This window comes from Quercus suber, unplaced genomic scaffold (genome assembly GCF_002906115.3).
Source record: "Quercus suber isolate HL8 unplaced genomic scaffold, Cork oak 2.0 scaffold_23, whole genome shotgun sequence".
In the NCBI taxonomy this organism is placed as follows: domain Eukaryota; kingdom Viridiplantae; phylum Streptophyta; class Magnoliopsida; order Fagales; family Fagaceae; genus Quercus; species Quercus suber.
This window is the reverse complement of record NW_027069488.1, coordinates 2160445-2174924: the sequence shown is the minus strand read 5'-3', so window position 1 is coordinate 2174924 and position 14480 is coordinate 2160445. Positions and strand designations below refer to the sequence as shown.

The following is a 14480-nucleotide window of genomic DNA, read 5'->3' as shown; positions in this document are numbered from 1 at the left end:
AACTCACACACAATCATAACTGTTTGATGGGGACTATCACCTTCGAGGTACATCCTATAACTCCCACATCTCCTAGAATACACGCTTGCAACCATATTTAAAGCATTTTTGATCTTTTTGCTTTTTATTTTCTTTGCATGTTTTCTTTTATTTTAGCATATCATACATGGGCATATAAAAGAGAGAAAAGAAATACCCAAGATGTTAAGCATTTGACATCGCACTTTTGCTATGCCGAAGCATAGAATGTCTTTGACACTGCACTTTTGCTATGCCGAAGATACAGGTGTCATATTATGATTGGCGGGCAACAGTGGTGAGATGGTTATTTATGCCTTTCTCTTAGGATTTTCTAGTCCTACCCTCAAAAAGAGTGATATGAGTGTTAAGTTTTAAGAGATAACCTAATCTTACTATCACAAACAAGAGCCACAAAGCTCACTTGCTTAGTTGTGCATAGAGATGCTCATCTAAGCTACAAGAGATACAAAGTTTAGAAAATTTGTTTCATTGGCCATCCAAGGTACACAAGTACACAAGTACCAAAGTACACAGAACACACACTGTTTTTGTATTTTTCTGATTTTTTTTTTTATTATATCAAAAACAAAATAAACAAAACTGAAAGTAAACACACAAAACATGTTAAACAAAATAAGCAAAAACTAGACTGACTCAGCAAAAAAAAAAAACAAAACACACAAGCAATGCAATACACGGAAAAACAATAAGGGGAGAAGAAAGTGATGATATCACTTAAAATCCTGTTCCTTCCACACATTGGAAGATCCTTTCCTTTGATTGAATTCCTGAACCGGCGGTGAGGGGGAAGAATTTAACCCGTTCAAGTTCGAAAGGAACATGAGGGCTTTCAGAAGATCTTCAAGAGGAGCAAGAGAGGATTGAAGCTGATTTTGGCTTCCAGATGCTATCATGCCATTGCTCTGTTGAGTGGCTAACCACTTATAGCAATTTGGTCTAGTATGACCGGCAGCTCCATATTGATGACAGAGATGCTGCTTCGTTTGTTTAGTCTTTTGAGAGTTAGCTTTCTTAGCCCTAGGGTTTTTAGCATCTTTCTTATCTTGCTTAGGGGGTGCTCCTAATATAGATTTACCCTTGTCTAAGTTCTCACTAGCTAATTCAGTTTTAACATCAATATTCTCAATTTCAGTATTATTAGCAGGAGGAACAAAAACAGTATTGCTAGTAGAAGCAATATTAGAGAAAGAAATACCATACCCCAAACCAGTTCGATCCGAAGCAGATTTCTGATTGCTAAGCATCTCATCAAGCTTTGCACTTGAAGTCCTCTCTAGTTGAGCTCTGACTTGAAACAGCTCTGCTTCAAGCTTTTTGGTCTTCTCAGCCAAAAAGTTGTTTTCAAATCTCAGTGCTCCAATAGTTTGATTCGCCTCATCAAACTTTGTGGACAACTCTTCACGATCAAATTCCACATCACTGAGCTTCTTGGTGGCCAGCCTGTATAATTTCTCATGCTTTTCAGAGAGCTTGTAAAGCTTCTTATAGGCTGAATGAATATCATCTTGATCATCCATTTTCTCAAATTTTGACTCCACCAGTTCTTCTTCTTCATCCACTTCTTCAACAATCCCTTCAGTGGGATTGATTGTGGCAGTGAAGGCATTTAAGATTCTGTCATTCTCATTGTCGGAATCATCTTCAGGCTCAGTGTTACTTAAAGTTGCAGCAAGTGCCTTGCTTTTCCCAATGCTCTTGAGATATGTAGGACACTCATGTTTCATGTGTTCGAACCCATGACATCCAAAGCACTTTGGTCCTGCAGGAACAGTGTACTGACCGCCATCCTTAGCATCCTTCTTTCCTTTGTCTTGGCTTTTAAACTGAGAAGAACTGAACTGCCTACGGTCCTTGTCGAAGCTCCTTCCATTGGCATTTTTCATAAATTTCTTGAACTGCCGAGTGATGTAGGACTTCATCTTAGAATCTTCATCATCGGAAGACTCATCTGTATCACTGCTCTTTGCCTTCAAGGCCATGCTTTTACCTTTACTTGACTTGCCAATCCTAGATAATCCTATCTCATAGGTTTGCAAGTTTCCTACCAGCTCAGTCAAAGGAATCTTGTCAATGTCCTTTGATTCCTCTATCATCGTAATCTTGGCATGGAATCTCTCAAGTAGAGATCTGAGCACCTTTCTTACAATCTTGGGTTCAGAGATAGTTTCCCCAAGATTGAAGGCTGAGTTTACTATGTCCTTGAGCTTGGCATAGAACTTATCAAACGACTCATCCTCCTCCATCTTAATTTCTTCAAAACTTGTAGTGAGCCTCTGAAGTTTTGAATCTTTGACAGCCTTTGTTCCTTCATAGGTTGTCTGGAGGATGGTCCAAGCCTCCTTAGTAGTTTCAGTTGAGGATATCTTTTTGAACTCCTCATTTGTGACTGTGCTAAATAGGGCATTTAACGCTCTGCTGTTGAAGTTAGCCGCCTTAATCTTAGTATCATCCCAATCGGCCGGTTCTTCTTTTGGCTTAGTCCAGCCAATCTCTACAGCTTGCCACACCTTTTCATCTAAAGACTGCAAGAAAACTCTCATGCGTACTTTCCAGTATGCATAGTTAGTGCCATCAAATAAAGGAGGTATAATTAAAGATTGTCCTCTATCCATGACAAACAGGGGTCAATGGATCAACACAGCGAAGATTAAACCCTAATCAGAGTGTACCTGCTCTAATACCACTTGATAGGCCACAATCTGAATGACCCCTAGTGATTAACCCTAATTAATTAATTTAGCCAAGTTTATTAATTAATCAATTAATCATGCAATTTTATGGAAGCACAAACAAATCACCAAAAACTAAAATATGCAGCGGAAAATAAATAACACGGTGATTTGTTTACGAATGGGGAAAACCCTAACGGCAAAAACCCCACCGGTGATTTTCAGGTCACCACTCCCGAAACTCCATTATTATTAAATCAAGTGGTTACAAGTAAAGGAATCCCAAGTACCTTACCAACCTACAGTTGAACCCTTACCCCAATACCCAATTGGACTTGATCTGTAGTGACAGTTCCCACCTTTGATGCACGGCTCCCAAGTTCGTGACTAACCAATGCGCGGATCCAAGTACGCGACTTCAGAACACCAACTGAGGAAGAATGGTTGGCTGCAAAGTTCTTCAATTCATCCTTTATGATGAATAGCAGGAAGATGCTTGGTTACAAAACCCTACGGTGCAAATACACAGCAACTTCTTGATGGAAGATGAACTAGGTCAAGAACTTTGTCTTTTGATCACAATTTGCTTGAACAGAGATTGCTCAATGAAAATGCAACTTGTGTCACACTTGACGGCTCTTAAAACAATCCTTTTATATGTTTAGGGTTAGAAGAAAAGAAGGCCCAAAAACATATTCACAGATCCCAAGAAAATCATATTAGAAATCTGAAATTTTAAATCTCGACAGATAGCAGGTGTCGAGGTAGCTATCGAGAAGGTGTCGAGCTTTAAAAACTTTGCACTTCAGCTTGCTTTTTCTTGGACAGACTTGATGACTTCAACACTTGACCTTGAAACATTGTTTCTTGAAGTATTAAAAACACCTAGAACTACCCAATTACAAGTAGAGTGCGTTTTGTCAAAGGATTAGCCAATTTACATAAATAAGTGACATAAGTTTTTAATCAAATTAAAACATATATGTCCTAACATCCTATACTAGAGAAGCCATTCATTTGAAAAGAGCTACAAATGCAATAATATTACTTCCTTCCATATGGTCTTAAATTTCCTCTTTAGGGGTTGTAACTGGTATCAAAGTCTCTTACCTACTTATCTAAAGAATAAAAATCTACTACTATATTTTAGTGCTTGTAAAGTTAGTTTAAGGGTTTGTTTGGATATTACTTATTTTATTGAAAATACTATAACAAAATAATTTTAAAACGTGAACAGTAGTTGTAGGTCCCAGTTTTAAAACACTGCCGTGGATCTTCATTTTAAAATGTGAACAGTAGCCATGGGTCCCACTGTTTCAAACGCACAAAACGTGCTTTCCAAACGGAGGTTAAGTGTGAATTAGTCTATCTACTATCTTTTAGTGTTTGTAAGGTAAGCTTGTATTATATTTCTCCATATAAATATTTCATTTTTGACTAAATCTTATATATTGTTGAATATTAATACTGTTTGTTGTTTCATTTTTAATGTACTATACCTAATGTTTACCGATCCCAATAATCACTTGAATTTAGCCTAAAGTTAGGACTTAAGGAGAACAACTTAGTGCTTGATGGTTGGAAGTTGAAGGTCGGCAGGCTCTACACTGAAACTTTGTGCACGCCTCAAGTACTTCTTCCTAGGCCTAGTAAACGGGTTGGATTGATTGGGTTCAGGTGAGAGGCTGGTTGTAAACCCTATAGCCCTTGTGCGGTCTCTTTAGGGTGGGTCAAACCCATAATTTTCTTTTTCACATGCAAACAACAATAATATAAAATAAAAATGAAACATAATAATAATATGTTTTTGATTTTCCAAATACAAATAAGAGAACAAATGAGCAAAAATGCTAAAAAAAAATAAAAGTTAAACACATAAATTCTTAAGTTTACATAACCCAAGGTTCATTAAACAGCCTTCAAGCATCGATCTTGTTTAAAAAAAAAAAAATCTATAAGTGTCTGTAAGAAGAAAAGAACTAATAAAAGAAAGGCAATAGAAAAAAGAAGTGGTAAAAGTGTGAAACATTTTTACAAAGAGTTAGAAATTCAAAACAAGCAAAAAAGTGCAAAATAAATTATGGGTAAACTTGTGTGACCCATGGGTGACCTAACCTAACTCATCATTTCAATGGGATTAGCTTCAAGTCGACCCATTTTTCATGGGGGAAAAACATCTCAATCCATACCTATATTTTTTTACTCGACTTCATTTCAGCGGTTAGCTTCAGGTTGACCCGTTTTTTCACGGGTAAAAAATATCTCTATCCATACCCATATTTTTCCTTTCGAGTTCATATATGTTATTGAGTTCGGGTCCAATTTTACTTAGTCTATGTCTGGAAGTGTTATCCTAGATAGTCTTATCCCCACTTTATTTATTTATTTATTATTATTTTTTTGAGAAACAAACACACACACAAGCGAGAGGAGAAGGAAATAAAACCCACTTTCTTTATTTCAAATGTTTTGTTTGGAAGATTGATGCTATTATGGTTTGTTTGGAAATAGAATTTTCTAATTCTTATTTGGGGTATTACAATTTCTAAGTATGTGAATCCTTCGTTCAATCTGAGCAATATTCATTCTCCAAAAAAACAAAAACAAAAAAAAAAGTTGAGCAATTTACCCTTTCTCTCATAGCAAAAGCTTGGGTGTATCAATTTGATTCTGGACCCCTCCTCTGAAGCTAAGAACGAACTTTTCTAAGAGAAACCATATGTCATATGTGCAATGGAAGTTAATTTGAGATGAGTAGTTTTTGAAGGAGACTTAATAGGTGTTAGACAAATTTTCTTTTGTTCATAGGGAATTGGAATGAGCTAGAACACTGCGAGATGGGGCTTGAATTGTAACTGGTTTGGGCCGGTCCCTATATGAGCTTTGCCCTCTACTCTAACTACAGCTGGGCTTGGTCCCATGCCTTAATGTATCCCTTTCCTTTTGTGGAACAAACCTAATGATTATTCAGAAAAAAAATCTACTCATAGCAAAAAGAATATAGGTTGACACATTCAATGATGAAAAATTCTTAGCTAGTCTCAGAGTATAGTAAAATAGACCCTACCATGAATGTGAGAGGAAGAAGCATCATTTTCTGTACTCTAGGAGTACCTAAGAATTACTCTTCAATGAGCTTCATTCAAACACAAAATGGAGTGTGTGTTTCATCAATCTTTTCATTGACATTACTTGTTTTTGCCAACTATCCTTAACTTTTCAAAATTAATATTTCGTTTGCTCTTGTAGAAAACGGACTTGCTTTCTAGTATTAGCTTGCAAGCTGGAGAACAAGTTAGAAAACATTTTCTATTGTGTTGGATTGTATGAGAAAATCATTGATATTTCTTGTAATCCCAAATAACAATATGAATATTTTATTAACAAAAATAGACTCTAGATATTTGGGAGTCTCAAATGGAAAAAAAAACATAACAAATTCTGTAATTTATGCCAAAAAAAAAAAGTGAAAAATTGGTTGGTTTAAGCAAAATAGGTTTTTTTTGGGGGGGGGGGGTTGGGGGGAATCAACGGTCAATACTGTAATTTATGCCAAAAAAAAAAAGTGAAAAATTGGTTGGTTTAAGCAAAATAGGTTTTTTTTGGGGGGGGGGGGTTGGGGGGAATCAACGGTCAATAAAATTATCAGTTTCACTTTTAATGGTTGAGATTAAAAACACTTCTAATCTCATTCTTTAGAAGGATATATGTGTGTGTGTGTGGGGCTCCAAATAAAAGTTCTTGGCTAGATTCCTAGTTAATGCTACCTTTTCATCTGCTTCATCACTCCGCAGAATCTTTTCATTGAAACTAGAGACGTAGTCTAGTAAATACCAACGAAGTCGATACCGTACCGGTACCGGCCATACCAGCCGGTACGTACTGTACCGGTTGCATACCGGTATCGAAACATTAGCGTTTCGTACCGGTTTAAATACCGGTCGTACCGGCCATGTACCAGCCATACCGGCCAATTTCAGGTAATACCGGGCGTACCGGGCGGTACAGAAAAAAGTTTTTTTTTTTTTTTTAAAGTTTTGTAATTTTTGAATTTTTGTTAGGGCAGAATGGTAACTTATTTACATTAACTTATTAGTATTATTTGTTTTCTTAGTATGCAATGGTAACTTTTAAGCTAGGGCAGAATGGTAACTTATTTACATTAACTTATTAGTATTATTTGTTTTCTTAGTATGCAATGGTAACTTTTAAGCTTTCTATTTTTTATATTGTGTGTGTGTGTGTGTGTGTGTTTTTTTTTTTTTTTCTTTTAATTGATACTAAAATCTAAAGCCATGAATAATTAGTTTTGAATTGAGAAAATGTTTTATGGTAAACTTTTATATTTATTATAATATATACACACACATACATGTATATATTTATTTATAAATATAAAAAATAGCGGTAAATCCGAAACGGTACACCGGTATTGACCGGTATCCGAAATATATCGTACCGCTGGGCAAACTGGTACAGTCTTCGGTACGGTATTGACTCCCTTGGTAAATACTCAAATGTATTTCTTGCTTATCATTTTTGAGGTATATATGTAGTTGGTTTCATGTGTCTCTACTCTCTATACCCCTATGAAGTGGTTAACAGACAATATGCTCAATTTAGCAAATGAACCCACTATGCTTTGTTTCCACCATATTATTGCCGACCCCTTCAATGTGGTTTGGAACATTCAACACATGATCTCATTAAGCACCACTTGAAAGTGGGTCTTTGGTTTCGTCAACTATTTTTAATTGGGACATCTTGAATGTAGGATATCCCATGACTTCTTATGTAAGGGGAAGCAAGTAGCACTATACCTAATAAAACTATACCCACTAGACAATAGTAATGCATCATAATAAAACTATACCTAATAGTACACGTAGAAGTTATGATATTCATTCAACAACTTTGGCATTTTCCCTGGTAACACGTACGGTAACATCTAGTCAAAATTATACACGGCCATGGACCATGTCTGCACGCACCATATAATCAATCAATGATCTGTGATTGACATCAATTGTGCATTCTGAACCTCCGAAAAAATCAATCACTTTTAAGACTAGATTGGTCTTACACTCTTACGTGATTTTTCAAATTTTGTTTGTATGTTCAATAGGATCATGATCACCTCAATGATTTATTTAAGAACTAACTTTACATGTGAAATTCTTTAAAAAAAACTATAATCATAGTAACTTTTCAATGTTTTCACCATGAAATTATTTTGTGCCACTCAAACAAAAAGAGATATGTTTTGGGGCACTAATTATTATTATTTTTTAAATTAACAAGTACAAATTTGGCAGAAGTCGACAAATTTATCCTTCTGGCTGCCGCTAATCTATTAAAAATATGTAATATATTTTGTGGGGGAATTTGTTTGAGTTCCAATGACTAAATAGCTAAAAAAAGGCACTAGTGGTGTTGTTCTATGACATCAGAGAGCTAATCAACTATTTAGAAATCTTCAAATTTGTTAAAAGTTTTGTAGCTTAGTTGCATTAAATAGTTCTCTCTAGCTAGTGAACATAGGTTCGAATTCCCTTTTCCCGCTTATAGTAAGAAATTTTTTTTAATTAATTTTTTTTGTTTTTAGATATGATGGGACAATTGTAGAATTTGCTATATGATGATTACTCACCATCTCATGCAAAGATATTAATTCATGGGTTTATTTATTTTTTTTTTTAGGTAGGGTTTGAATCTAGCTGACTCTTGTTCAATGACAAAAAAACTTCTTGGTTAACTGTAATCCGCAAGAATCTTTGAACTTTGATAATGCTCTTGTTTTCTTGCAGCCAGCTTCTTCCAAGCATAGTCCAACATATGACTATTACATAAACATACAACGGTCAGTATTAGGAGCTAACTATAACAAAAAAACAAAGAGGGACGACCTTCTAGAAAAAATATCTTATTTTTTCTACTCGCAAGGTGGTAGTAAGCAAACAAGTCAAGAATGTCTGCAGTGGTATCCTCACATCACATGAATGATGCATCCACTTCCCAGCCTATTAAAAAAAGGACCCTACGAAGTTTAACTTTACGCTTGCTACAAAAGAGAAGTATGAATTTGAATTACAAAATTCTTCTCTTACTAGCTCTCTGCATTTGCAATGCTGAATCTGAAGACCCCTCGGGTCAGTTTTGCAATACAGACACTAATATTGGTAGTGGTAGCCAAATATCAGCTAATATTGATCTCTTATTAGATGACTTGGTTTCCAAAACTACCTCCAACTTCCTATGGTAAAAACCAAGACCAAGTTTTTGGTCTTGGACAATGTAGAGGGGATGTGAGCAGCAAAGACTGCTCAAGTTGCATCCAAGATGCAGCAAAGCAAATCCGCCAATGCTGTCCTAACCAAGCCGATGCAAGAATTTGGTATGACCATTGCTTTTTACGTTACAACAATAAAAGCTTCATTGGAGAAATTGATACATCTTTTGGTATATTCTATTGGAATGTGGAAAATGTAACCGATCTATAAAATTTTAACAAAGAACTAGGTACTCTGATGGATCAGATTAGAGCACAAGCTGTTGAGACAAATAATGAAGGGCTTGGAAAAGGTGAGACCAAGTTGTCATCATTTTTGACACTACATGCATTCAGTGGCGGAGCCAGGATTTCAATTTAGGGGGGCAAGATTGAAAAACAATACTAAAAACAAAATTAATCTAAAAATAGTAATTGATCAATAATAATAACAAAATAAATAGACAATTGTAACTACAAGTATATCTCATATCATTAAAACAAAGAAACAAAAATAATCGATCATAGTTACTAACAACCAAAGTGAGAAATTAATTTAAATATATAAAATTTAGACATAATTTGATTGTTTAAAATAAATAAATCAATCTACAAAAGTTAACTATAGAACCTGCTAATTAAATTGTCATACAAACATAATTTTTTCACAATAAATTTTACAATTGTTAAAATAGTGGGCTGTGAGTTGTGAAGGAAATAAAGTGGTGGGTCCATCAATGTAAGTTATTCATCCTTCATAGTTAACTATTTTTATAATTGTGAAATTTATTGTAAAAAAGTTTATGTTTATAGTATTAGAATTATAATAAGAAAAGAAAAGAAAAATTAGAATAGGGAAGAAAAGTACTGCAAGCAGTGTAATGGATGAGACAAGATCAAAACTACTTGAAATAAATACTATTTAAGAATAGTAAAATAGGTGAAAGTGTGATTGTGTGAGGGAATTGAGAAACTTTTTTTTCATTCTTTTTTTCCAGTGTCAGGGCTAGCTGTTTCTTAATAGTGGGAGTGCTTTTTCTATTTATTCCACTTACAGGGGGCAAACTAGTTAAATGCACATCACAGAGTAGGTATCAATGCATTTTTTAAAGGAGTCAGGGGGGCACTTGCCCCCTCTCATTTGGTGTCCCCATGCATCCACTTGCCAAGTCCACTCCTCAGCCTAATAAAAAGGGCCTTATGAAATGAATCTTGGTGTGAGCTTGCTACCAAGGAGAAGTATGACTCTGAATTACAAAATTCTTCTCTTACTAGCTCTATGCATTTGTAATGCTGAATCTGCAGATCCCTTGGGGCAGTATTGCAATGCAGACACTAATATTGGTAGTGGTAGCCAAATATCAGCCAATATTGATAGCTTATTAGCTGAATTGGTTTCCAAAACCACCTCCAATGGCTTTATTGCTACTTCATATGGTAAAAACCAAGACCAAGTTTTTGGCCTGGCTCAATGTAGAGGGGATGTGAGCAGAACAGACTGCTCAAGTTGCATCCAAGATGCAGCAAAGCAAATCCGCCAACGTTGTCCCAACCAAGCCGATGCAAGAATTTGGTATGACTATTGCTTTTTACGTTACAACATTAAAAGCTTCACTGGAGAAATTGATACATCTTATGGTATATTATATGGGAATGTGGAAAATGTAACTGATCCTGATACTTTTAACAAAGAACTAGGAACTCTGTTTGATCAGATTAGAGCACAAGCTGTTGAGACTAAGAATGAAGGGCTTGGGAAAGGTAAGACCAAGTTGTCAACATTTGTGACACTGTATGCATTGGTGCAATGCACAAGAGACCTGGCTCCGGTAGATTGTGCACAGTGTCTGGCCATTGCTGCGGGCAATTTTGAAAAATTTTGCAAAGACCGGAAAGGATGCAGAGTTCTATATAGCAGTTGTTATGTCCGATATGAGCTCTATCCATTCTTCTTTCCCCTTGATTCAAAGCCAAACGATACTCTGGCTGATACTGTTATGGCCATACTGCCATAGTCCCTATGCCAAATCAGCCCTTGTTAAGGAAATAAGGATGTTGCAATAACTCCTTGAAAGTTCCATTTGAATAAGTATTGCTATTTGTGACATTTACATGTTTGAATTGAAGCCACGGGCATGAGGGATTCACGTTAGGTGGCACTTCCTTGTGTTTCCAACGAGCCAAGGTCTTTTGTTAAATATTTTTATGTTCCTAATTCCAAGTATTTGTGCTTACTTCTTTGCTTGAAAGTGACTGCATCTAAAAAGACGATTGATTGCAATAAAAATCTCAACCTTACTTGCTGCCTCCATGCACTTGTTAATCGGTTCTAGTATTACTCAAATATATTAGATTCTCCAACTATACTAGAAGATTCTTTCTTATTTTGATAGATATCCAATCATTAACTATAAGGTCATCTATTGTCATAATAGTCTTCTTTAGTCTTCTCCATTTTTTTTTTTTTGTATTTTGTCTTGATGCATCTTCTTTTCTTAGGAAAATACTTGGGTACTCTCGGATGCTCTATTTGTTTTAATGGAAAATCTTGTGTATGGATAGTTTTCTATATTTTTCAGTGTTTAGTAATATTAGAAAAAAATGAACAAAGGAAAATTATCTTTGATCAACATAAAAATATGATTTATTTTTTAGAGATTTATTTTTATTAATTTTTTTTTTGGAAAAAAACTTTATCTCATAATAAGCTAAATAAGGAAAGTCAAGAGATTATTTTTTAACTCATTTAAGATTGCTACCAAACATAGGAAAATGATATAGTTTTATAGAAAATACTTTTTGGAAATTGATTCATTTTTTAGAAATCGCTGAAACAAATAGAGCAGGAGTATAGTGAAATAGTGCTCCATCCTCTTGCATTCATGATAGACTACACCATAAATCTAATGAGTGAACTCCACCATAAATATGAGAAGAGAGAACATCATTCACCATACTCTAAAAATACCTAAAAATGACTCATTTTCCTATACTAGAGAAGCCATTCATTTGAAAAGAGCTACAAATGCAATAATATTACTTCCTTCCATATGGTCTTAAATTTCCTCTTTGGGGGTTGTAACAGGTATCAAAGTCTCTTACCTACTTATCTAAAGAATAAAAATCTACTACTATATTTTAGTGCTTGTAAAGTTAGTTTAAGGGTTTGTTTGGATATTGCTTATTTTACTGAAAATACTATAACAAAATAATTTTAAAACGTGAACAGTAGTTGTAAGTCCCAGTTTTAAAACACTGCCGTGGATCTTCATTTTAAAATGTGAATAGTAGCCGTGGGTCCCACTGTTTCAAACGCACAAAACGTGCTTTCCAAACGGAGGTTAAGTGTAAATTAGTCTATCTACTATCTTTTAGTGTTTGTAAGGTAAGCTTGTATTATATTTGTCCATATAAATATTTCATTTTTTACTAAATCTTATATATTGTTGAATATTAATACTGTTTGTTGTTTCATTTTTAATGTACTATACCTAATGTTTACCGATCCCAATAATCACTTGAATTTAGCCTAAAGTTAGGACTTAAGGAGAACAACTTAGTGCTTGATGGTTGGAAGTTGAAGGTCGGCAGGCTCTACACTGAAACTTTGTGCACGCCTCATGTACTTCTTCCTAGGCCTAGTAAACGGGTTGGATTGATTGGGTTCAGGTGAGAGGCTGGTTGTAAAACCTATAGCCCTTGTGCGGTCTCTTTAGGGTGGGTCAAACCCATAATTTTCTTTTTCACATGCAAACAACAATAATATAAAATAAAAATGAAACATAATAATAATATGTTTTTGATTTTCCAAATACAAATAAGAGAACAAATGAGCAAAAATGCTAAAAAAAATAAAAGTTAAACACATAAATTCTTAAGTTTACATAACCCAAGGTTCATTAAACAGCCTTCAAGCATCGATCTTGTTTTAAAAAAAAAAATCTATAAGTGTCTGTAAGAAGAAAAGAACTAATAAAAGAAAGGCAATAGAAAAAAGAAGTGGTAAAAGTGTGAAACATTTTTACAAAGAGTTAGAAATTCAAAACAAGCAAAAAAGCGCAAAATAAATTATGGGTAAACTGGTGTGACCCATGGGTGACCTAACCTAACTCATCATTTCAATGGGATTAGCTTCAAGTCGACCCATTTTTCACAGGGGAAAAACATCTCAATCCATACCTATATTTTTTTACTCGACTTCATTTCAGCTGGTTAGCTTCAGGTTGACCCGTTTTTTCACGGGTAAAAAATATCTCTATCCATACCCATATTTTTCCTTTCGAGTTCATACATGTTATTGAGTTTGGGTCCAATTTTACTTAGTCTATGTCTGGAAGTGTTATCCTAGATAGTCTTATCCCCACTTTATTTATTTATTTATTATTATTTTTTTGAGAAACAAACACACACACAAGCGAGAGGAGAAGGAAATAAAACCCACTTTCTTTATTTCAAATGTTTTGTTTGGAAGATTGATGCTATTATGGTTTGTTTGGAAATAGAATTTTCTAATTCTTATTTGGGGTATTACAATTTCTAAGTATGTGAATCCTTCGTTCAATCTGAGCAATATTCATTCTCCAAAAAAACAAAAAAAACAAAAGTTGAGCAATTTACCCTTTCTCTCATGGCAAAAGCTTGGGTGTATCAATTTGATTCTGGACCCCTCCTCTGAAGCTAAGAACGAGCTTTTCTAAGAGAAACCATATGTCATATGTGCAATGGAAGTTAATTTGAGATGAGTAGTTTTTGAAGGAGACTTAATAGGTGTTAGACAAATTTTCTTTTGTTCATAGGGAATTGGAATGAGCTAGAACACTGCGAGATGGGGCTTGAATTGTAACTGGTTTGGGCCGGTCCCTATCTCAGCTTTGCCCTCTACTCTAACTAGAGCTGGGCTTGGTCCCATCCTTAATGTATCCCTTTCCTTTTGTGGAACAAACCTAATGATTATTCAGAAAAAAAATCTACTCATAGCAAAAAGAATATAGGTTGACACATTCAATGATGAAAAATTCTTAGCTAGTCTCAGAGTATAGTAAAATAGACCCTACCATGAATGTGAGAGGAAGAAGCATCATTTTCTGTGCTCTAAGAGTACCTAAGAATTACTCTTCAATGAGCTTCATTCAAACACAAAATGGAGTGTGTGTTTCATCAATCTTTTCATTGACATTACTTGTTTTTGCCAACTATCCTTAACTTTTCAAAATTAATATTTCGTTTGTTCTTGTAGAAAACGGACTTGCTTTCTAGTATTAGCTTGCAAGCCGGAGAACAAGTTAGAAAACATTTTTTATTGTGTTGGATTGTATGAGAAAATCATTGATATTTCTTGTAATCCCAAATAACAATATGAATATTTTATTAACAAAAATAAACTCTAGATATTTGGGAGTCTCAAATGGAAAAAAAAACATAACAAATTCTGTAATTTATGCCAAAAAAAAAAAGTGAAAAATTGGTTGGTTTAAGCAAAATAGGTTTTTTTTGGGGGGGGG

General features: G+C 34.7%; 1 protein-coding gene and 1 pseudogene across 1 annotated transcript; both read left to right on the top strand.

Annotated features, from left to right (window-relative positions):
• The first annotated feature begins 8787 nt into the window (after positions 1–8787).
• On the top strand, positions 8788–9361 carry LOC111987029 (cysteine-rich repeat secretory protein 55-like; annotated as a pseudogene).
• An 838-nt stretch (positions 9362–10199) lies between these two features.
• LOC111987039 (cysteine-rich repeat secretory protein 55) lies at positions 10200–11228 on the top strand. The gene has a single exon (XM_024018734.2). The coding sequence runs from the start codon at positions 10221–10223 to the stop codon at positions 10992–10994; it is 774 nt and encodes a 257-aa protein (XP_023874502.2). The 5' UTR covers positions 10200–10220; the 3' UTR covers positions 10995–11228.
• Positions 11229–14480: the final 3252 nt, after the last annotated feature.